The 8825-nt window shown below is 49.8% G+C and overlaps 1 protein-coding gene and 1 long non-coding RNA gene across 2 annotated transcripts in view; both read left to right on the top strand.

Annotated features, from left to right (window-relative positions):
- The first annotated feature begins 497 nt into the window (after window positions 1-497).
- plxnd1 (plexin D1) overlaps window positions 498-8825 on the top strand; it is a 223506-nt gene continuing 215178 nt past the window's right edge. The window contains exon 1 of the mRNA XM_062969773.1: window positions 498-1951. Coding sequence (XP_062825843.1) covers window positions 557-1951 — 1395 coding nt within the window. The 5' untranslated portion in view covers window positions 498-556. The remainder of the gene's footprint in view (window positions 1952-8825) is intronic.
- LOC134296014 (uncharacterized) lies at window positions 1963-8732 on the top strand. The gene is made up of 2 exons (XR_010002564.1): window positions 1963-2183; window positions 2275-8732. It is a non-coding gene; the product is annotated as an uncharacterized LOC134296014 (long non-coding RNA).

Raw genomic sequence — 8825 nt, 5'->3', positions numbered from 1 at the left:
GAGAGAGAGAGAGAGGATAGAGGGAGGGAGAGCTGGGGCAAAGAAGAGACCAAGGAGGGAGGGCGAGGGAACGAGACTGGGGAAGGTTGGAGGAAAGAGAGAGGAAAGGAGAGAAGAGAGAAAAATAGGAGAGGGAGAAAGAGAGAAACCTGGGAAAAGAATTAAAGAGAAGAGGGAGAGAGGGCGAAAGAGAGAGAATTGGGGGAAAGGAGAGAGAGAAAGGATAGAGGGAGGGTTGGGGCAAAGAAGAGACCCAGGAGGGAGGGCGAGGGAAAGAGCGAGAGGAGAGCGAGCGACGCTGTCAGACTTCGGGGCGGGCTTTCCCTTCTGGTTCCCTCCCTCCGAGGTGTGCCGCCTCCACTCGGGGTCCCTGGGAGGCAAGCGGGTCTTTCCAAAGCGGCCAGCCAAGGAAGGGCTTCCTGCCTGCTCGCCCGCCCGCCGATGGTTGGCCACCAGGGCTGGGGACTTCCCTTCCTGGCGGCGTCACTCCGGAGCCGCCGAGGCGTGCCGGGTCTTCCAGGGAGGCGCGCCTTTCCGCTCCTTCTCGCCGTGCTTTATGCTGGGCGCTCGGGAGAGAGAGGCTGGATGCAGCGGCGGGATGGGCGCTGAGCAGGTGCTCTCCTCGGCCTCCGTCTCCTCCTCGGTGTACCTCCTGCTGCTGGTGCTGAGCGCGCCGGGCTCGGGGCGGGCGCTGTCGGTGCGGAGCCGCTTCCCCTCGCCCACCCTGACCAACAACTTCGCCCTGGACGCCTCGGGCGGGCGCCTGTACTTGGCGGCGGTGAACCGTCTCTTCCAGCTCTCGGCGCCCAACCTGACGCTGGAGGCGGAGGCGGAGGAGGGCCCGCGCGAGGACAGCCCGCTCTGCCACGCGCCCCAGCTGCCCCAGGCCTCGTGCGAGCACCGCAAGCGCCCCACCGACAACTACAACAAGCTCCTGGCGCCCGACCCCGAGCAGGGCCTGCTGGTGGTCTGCGGCTCCGTCTACCAGGGCTTCTGCCAGCTCCGCCGCCTCGACAACGTCTCCGCCCTGGCCGTGGCCTTCCCGCCGAGTGGCGGAGGGGGCGGGGGCGGCGAGGGCCCCGTGGCGGTCTTCCCCAGCATGCTGAACGTGGCCGCCAACCACGCGGAGGCCTCGACGGTGGGGCTGGTGCTGCGCGGGCGGGTGACGCGCCTGCTGGTGGGCGCCACCTACACGGGCCTGGGCAGCCCCTTCTTCCCGCGCAACGCCTCCCTCGAGGACCACCGCTTCGAGAACACGCCCGAGATCGCCATCCGCGCCCTCGACGCCCGCGGGGACCTCTCCCGCCTCTTCACCTTCGACATCAACCCCTCCGACGACAACATCTTCAAGATCAAGCAGGGCGCCAAGGAGCGGCACAAGCTCAGCTTCGTCCGCGCCTTCCTCCACGCCGGCGCCTCCTCCCGGGGCTCCCCGGCCTACGCCTACCTGGCCCTCAACAGCGAGGCCAACGCGCGCGAGAAGGAGAGCCACTCGCACAGCCTCCTGGCGCGCATCTGCCTCGGGGACGCCGGGGAGGGCGGCGCGGCCAACGGGAGCGCCGCGGGGGGCGCGGGAGGGGAGACCAAGAAGCTGACCGAGTCCTACATCCAGATGGGCCTCCAGTGCGCCGCCCAGGGAGAGCTCTTCAACCGCCTGGTCTCCGTCTTCCCCGCCCGCGCCGCCCTCCGCCTCGGCCCCGCCGCCGCCGTCTTCCCGCCCGAGGAGCTGCTCTTCGGCGTCTTCGAGAAGGCCCCCGCCGCCCCTGCCTCCCCCGGCACCCCCCGCCCGCCCCCGCCCGCGGCCCTCTGCGCCTTCCGCTTCGCCGAGGTGGAGGAGGCCATCCGCCTGGCCAGGAACTCCTGCTTCGTCGCCCCCGACGCCCGCCTCGTCACCGTCCTCGACAGCGTGGTCCAGGGCACCGGGCCCGCCTGCGAGCGGAGGAAGATCCAGGTGAGCGAGCGCGCGGGTTCCCCTTGCAACAGGTGCCGGGCGCTCCTCGAGGTTTGCCCGCCAGGGGGGTCTGCCCTGCTCCACACCTGAGAGCCAGGCCAAGGCTTCAAGGCAAGCCTCTGCTCAAGCAGCACCTGGCTTATAGCTAAGCACAGAGTTATTCCCTTCTCACCATGGACAGGGACATTCCACACATCTCCGAACCAGACCAAGGCTTCAAGGCAAGCTTCTGGTCAAGCAGCACCTGCCTAATAGCAAAGCAAAGAGTTCTTCCCTGCTCACTCTCCACACACCTGAGACCAAGTCTTCAAGGCAAGCTTCAGGTCTAGCAACCCCTGCCCTGTGCCTCACACATCTGAGAGCCAGACCAAGGCTTCTAGCAACAGGTCTAGCCTTAATAGCCAAGCAAGAAAAGAGTTCTTCCCTGCTCACCCAGGATAGGGACACTTTGCACATCTCAGATCCAGAGCAAGGCTTCGAGGCAAGCTTCTGGTCAAGCAGTACATGCCTTAATAGTTGGATCTCAGACATAGAGCAGGTACAGGGAATTCTGCCCTACTCCATACCTGCACCTCACACACCTGAGAGCCAGACCAAGGCTTCAGAGCAAGCTTCTGGTCTAGCAGCAGCTGGCTTAATATTAAATGGTTGGGCTTCAGTGCAGGCCCAGGGAGTTCTGCCTTACGCCATACCTGTGCCTCACGCCTGAGAGCCAGACCAAGGCTTCAAGGTAAGCTTCAGGTTAAGCAGCACCTGCCTTAATAGTAAAGGGTTGGGACTCAGAGCAGGTCCAGGGAGTTATGCCCTACTAAATACCTGCGCAAGGCAAGCTCCTTGTCAAACAGCACCTGCCTAATAGCAAAACAAAGAGTTCTTCCCTGCTCACGCAGGACAGGGACACTCCACACACCTGAGAGCCAGACCTAGGCTTCAGGTCTCGCAACATCTGTCTGCTTTAATAGCCAAGCAAGCAAAGATTTATTCCCTGCTCGCCCAGGACACTCCACACATCTCAGATCCAGACCAAGGTCCAAGGCAAGCTTCTGGTCAAGCAGCACCTGCCTTAATAGTAAAGGGGTGGGCCTCAGACTCAGAGCAATAGTAAAGGGGTGGGCCTCAGACACAGAGCAGGTCCAGGGAGTTCTGCCCTACTCCATACCTGCGCCTCATACCTGGAGCCAGACCAAGACTTCAAGGCAAGCCTCTGGTCAAACAGCACCAGCCTAATAGCAAAGCAAAGAGTTCTTCCCTGTTTAACCAGGACAGAGACACTTCACACATTTCAGATCCAGACCAAATCTTCAAGGCAAGCTTCTGGTCAAGCAACACCTTCCTTAATAGTAAAGGGTTGGTCCAGAGCAGGTCCAGGGAGTTCTGCCTTACTCCATACCTGTGCCTCACATGCCTGAGAGCCAGACCAAGGCTTCAATGCAAGCTTCTGGTCTAGCAGCATCTGTCTTAATGGAACCTCTGGTGGCACAATGGGTTAAACCCTTATGCCAGCAGGATTGGTGACCAAAAGGTCAGTGGTTTGAATCCATGCAGCAAGGTGAGCTCCCGTCTGTCAGCTCCAGCTTCCCATGCAGGAACATGAGAGAAGCCTCCCACAGGACATTGTCACTTGGGCAGCGTCCCTACAGGTGGCCAATTCTCTCACACCAGAAGCAACTTGCAGTTTCTCAAGTTGCTCCTGACCCAAAAAAAACCAAAAACCCTGCCTTAATAGTAAAGCAAAGAGTTCTTTCCTGCTCGCCCGGGACAGGGACACTTCACACATCTCAGATCCAGACCAAGGCTTCAAAGCAAGCTTCTGGTCAAGCAGCACCTGCCTTAATAGTAAAGGTTGGGCCTCAGACTCAGAGCAGGTCCAAGGAATTCTGCCCTACTCCATACCTGTGCCTCGCGCACCTGGGTGCCAGACCAAGGCTTCAAGGCAAGCTTTGGTCTAGCAGCACCTGCCCTAATATTTATTTATTTATTTACGCCATTTATATCCTGCCCTTCTCACCCCGAAGGGGACTCAGGGTGGCTTACATGGGTGGGATTATTTCATGCCCGAACAACAACAATTAAAAGTAATTAAGCAACAATTTAAAACAATGTTAAATCAACATACGTAAACATTAGACGACTATTGTGCATAGATCCAAAGCCAGATAGTCATATTCACCCATCCAAAGCCCATTCCAACTATATTGCACAGGTATTTAGGCTGGACCAAATGCTTGCTCCCAAATCAAGTTTTCACTTGTTTGCAAAATGACAGGAGGAAAGGGGCTGATCTAATCCCACCAGGGGATGGAGTTCCACAATAATAGCAAAGCAAATTGCCCAGGACAGGGACACTCTGCACATCTCAGATCCAGACAAGGCTTCAAGGGAAGCTTCTGGTCAAGCAGCACCTGCCTTAATAGTAAAGGATTGGGCCTCAAAGCAGGTCCAAGGAGTTCTGCCCTACCCCATACCCATGTCCCATACATCTGAGAGCCAGACCAAGGCTTCAAGGCAAGTGTTTGGTCAAGCAGCACCTGCCTTAAAAGCTAAGCGTAATAATATAATAATAAAACTTTATTTGTATTCCATCCTATCCCCCGAAGGGGGCTCAGGGCGGATTCCAACATATGGTACAACAGAAAACATTCAATGCCTCTGTAAAAACAAACCAACACTGACATAAAATCCCAGAAAAACCCACATATGAAAAACCCCACATATAAAAACAACATTAAAACCTCATGCCAAATTAAACCTAACATTAACTAATTAAACCAAACATGGTCAAACAAAAATTATATGATGACTTAGAATCAAAACAAACATCCACATTAATCTACAGAGCCAACTAGAGTTGACAAAGTTACGGTATGTGGGTTAGTTGTGTGGCCAATGGTGGTAACTGGGCTGATATGAACTAGCAGAGCCCAAATATAAAATAATTCTCAACCAGGGACAAGCAAAGGGTTCTTCCCTGCTCACCCAGGACAGGGACACTCCACATCTCAGATCCAGACCAAGGCTTCAAGGCAAGCTTCTGGTCAAGCAGCACCTGCCTTCATAGTAAAGGGTTTGGCCTCAGAGCAGGTCCAAGGAGTTCTTCGCTACTCCATACCTGATACAAACCAGGGCTTCTGGTCTAGCAGCACCTAACTTTATAGTAAAGCACCGAGGTTTAAAAGGGTTGGTCCTCAGAGCAGGTCCAGGGAGTTCTGCCCTATTCCATACCTGTACTTCACACATCTCAGACCCAGACCAAGGTTTCAAGACCTTGTTTTAATAACAAAGTACAGAATTTCCTGCATCTTGAAGAGGTTGTGCCTCTGAGCATGTCCAGAGAGTTTTGCCCTGCTGGTTGACCACAGGACAACTGAACTCCACAGATATGACGTCCAGACCAAGGGTTCAAGGCAAGCTTCTGGCTTAGTAACCCATACATTGGTAGCAAAGCATGATATTTCCTGCACTTTTGAGAAGTCAGGCCTCTGACCATATCCAGAGAGTTTTTCCCTGCTTACCCACCATAGGATCTCCACAGATCTAGGGTGCATCGACACTGCAGAATTAATGCATTTTGACACCACTTTAGCTGCCATGACTCAGTGCTATCAAATCCTGGGAACTGTAGCTTTGTAAGGTCATTAGCCTCTTCTGTCAAAAAATGTTAGTGTCTCACTAAACTACAACTTCCACAATTGCATAGCATTGAGCCATGATAGTTAGTTAGTAGTGTCAAACAGCATTCATTGTACAGTACAGATGCAACCTTGTCTGTATTACCACAAGAGGGCCTCTGAGCATGGCCAGAGATTTCTACCTTGCTCACCTACCACAGCTGCAGTTCACACACCTGAGATCCAGACCAGACCAGCAATCCAAAAATTCGTAGCAAAGCATTGAGTTTCTTGCAGATTTAAGAGGTTTGTGAAATGTTACTTGGTACAGGTGAAGAATCCCTTCCCCAAAATACTGAAAGCCAGAAGTATTTGGAAATTCCCAATAGATTTGGGAATATTTGGAGGTTGAATATGCCTTACCTGGAATATGGAAATACTCAAATCATTCAAAAGGGTGGCTGAGATAATGACATCTTTGCTTTCTTGCGGCTCAGCATACCCAATTTTATTTCCTGTGCAAAAGTATTGAAAATATTGTGTAAAATAAGGCAATGTGTAGAAGGTGTATATGATACAGAAATAAATGATGTGTTTAGACTTGGGTCCCATCTCCAGGATATCTCACCATGTATGTATGTACAAACACAGGTATTCCAAAATACTATTTAAAAAACCCCAACACTTCTGGTCCCAAGCATTACACATAAGGGAGGTTTGACCTGGAAATATCATGGAGAAGGGACTCAAATCTAAACACAAAATTCATTGATGCTTCATGTATCGCATGTTCATTTTATATACAACATTTTATGAAACAAAGTTTGTGTGTCTTGAACCATCAGAAAGTAAAGGTGTCACTATCTCAGTCACCCATGTGGGCGATTTTGGAGCATTTGGGGTTTCTGAATAAAGAATATTCAACAGGTTGTACCTTTCTAGTTAGCGGCAGTAGGGATACATTATTTTGGGGAGTACTGCTTGAAACAGGAGAAGACTAGAAAACAGGTAGAAGCAGCTTTCCCTTGAGCAGTGGTTCTCAACCCGTGGCTCCTTCAACTCCCAGAAATCTTAACAGATGGTAAACTGGCTGGGATTTCTGGGAGTTGTAGCCCAAAACACATGGGGACCCACAGGTTGAGAGCCACTGCCCTTGAGGAAAGACCCAAGGCACCTACAGATAGGTCTCCATGCACAAGAGAGGCTGGGTGGGCCTAGCAGTAACTGCCACCGCTGATTTATGATGTAGCGAAAGTAAGTAGAGATCAGTTCCTTGCAGTCATAACACTACAACCTTAGTTCTCTAAGTGAAACTAATTGTAATAGAAGTTTTTTAAGCAGTCTTTTGTGTTCCTTCCTGCAGTGTGACATTATTGTACAGAGTCTGTTGACACATGATGCAGTGATGACAACTGGTTTAGGCAACTTGAAAAGAGAATTATTGGACAAATTCATCATGACTGATAAGTCTATCAGTGATAGTTCCCTGTTTAAGCTATAGCCTGGCAGTGCAATTGCTGGGAGCCAAATAGCAGGGCTTGATGATTGCCTTTAGTTTTTTCAGAAAGCTCCTATCTGACTCCTGTCAGGAACAGGATGCTAGACTTCATGGGCCATTTTAGCAGCATTCTCCTTTCCTTAAGAACTTTCTCATCTTTCATATTCTGCAAACATTGAGTATATAGGAAACCTGCCACAACCAGATACCTTTTGATAATAAGCCTGTTCTTTGAGCATTGTTGCTACTAGATGGAGAGCAAGAGACAGGATTTTCACAGAGCTAACTGTCCATTATAAAGCGAATATGTGACAGAGGGTGAAAATCACAGTCTTTCTCTTTTCCAAACAACAGTGTTTTATTCATCTTAAAGTCTGACAAGTTGTATTTGGCATCCTTTCTGACATAGTAGGCTGTTAGTTTTGGGAGCAAGGTTTGGTTAAGCTTTGATGGAATATCCTCTTTCATGACTCTTGGTTATATGTAGCTCTGCACTTTTCACAGTACTGATTTTGAAGATGACAATCAGGGTTGGATTATATGGTCCTTGTGGTTCCTTCCGAATCCTAAGATCCTATGATACTAAAAAGGCATTGAATGTTGCACTTCTGCTCTTCCTGGTTACTTTTTAGCAATTAAGAAATTGTGGAGGTTGGCTAACCAAAATATTAGTATTAATAAAAGGCTTATTGGGCTGTTATTTATTTATTATGTTTTTATTATTCCGAGTTCCCATCTCCTTCATTCGCTCACTGGCTTTATGATAAAACACTTAAGTTGTTTAACAAAAGCAAAATGTACATAAAAGCAGACATAAATGAAAACAAAAATCCCACACAGAAAAAAACAGGGAAAACAGGAAATTCAATGAAGATAACAGATACACTTAAACACAATGGAAACAGTCAATACAAGAAAGCTTTAAAGACCACAGTTAAAATCACATAAATAAAAAGAAACAATAGATCTTTCACCTAAATCCCAGATTAGATGTCAAACATATGTTGGAATAAAATGATCTTGGCCTTCTGGCAGAAGGACAACAGAAAAGAGGCCAACTCAGACTCTCTCAGCATTTCTACGCCTGAGAGTGGCCACCCAGAAGGCCTTCTGCTGCATCTCTCTCCCATATGTGTCTCTGAGGGTGGTAGGACTACGCAGAATATCATCTCCCAGAAACCTTAAAGTCTGTGTAGGCTGATAAGGAAGAATATGAGCTTTGAAACAGCCATATTACAAATTGCATAGAGCAGCCAGCACTTTGAGCTGGAACCGGAAACAGACCAGTAGCTTGTGAAACTGTTATACCAAAGTAGTCACATCTCCCTATAACTTGATCAAACAGTCTGGACACAGTATTCTAGACCAGCTGAAATGACTGAACACTCCTCAGGTGCAACCTCATGGTAAAGACCTGGCTTTGCGAACAAGCGTTTAATGAATAATTTATGATGGCTTTAACTCGGTCCGGACTAAGGTTTACGTGCAAGGTTTATGTGGACGAATGGATTAAGTATTTTATTATACTGTTTTAAATGTATTTATTGGATTGTTTTAAATTGATTGTTTTAATTGCTATGTTTTATTTTTCTACTGTATTGTGAGCCGCCCTGAGTCCCTTCGGGTGAGAAGGGCGGCATATAAATGATGGAAATAAATAAATAAATAAATAGAGCACATGGCAGTAGTAATGCTTTCAGTACCTTCCAAAATGGCGTAATTGGGAGAGTAGCTTTAATTGTGAAACTACTCTCCAGAATTTTCTCCA

This window comes from Anolis carolinensis, chromosome 2, assembly GCF_035594765.1.
Source record: "Anolis carolinensis isolate JA03-04 chromosome 2, rAnoCar3.1.pri, whole genome shotgun sequence".
Lineage (NCBI taxonomy): Eukaryota > Metazoa > Chordata > Lepidosauria > Squamata > Dactyloidae > Anolis > Anolis carolinensis.
Note: the sequence above shows the minus strand (reverse complement) of the source record. Positions and strands in the feature narration are given on the sequence as shown.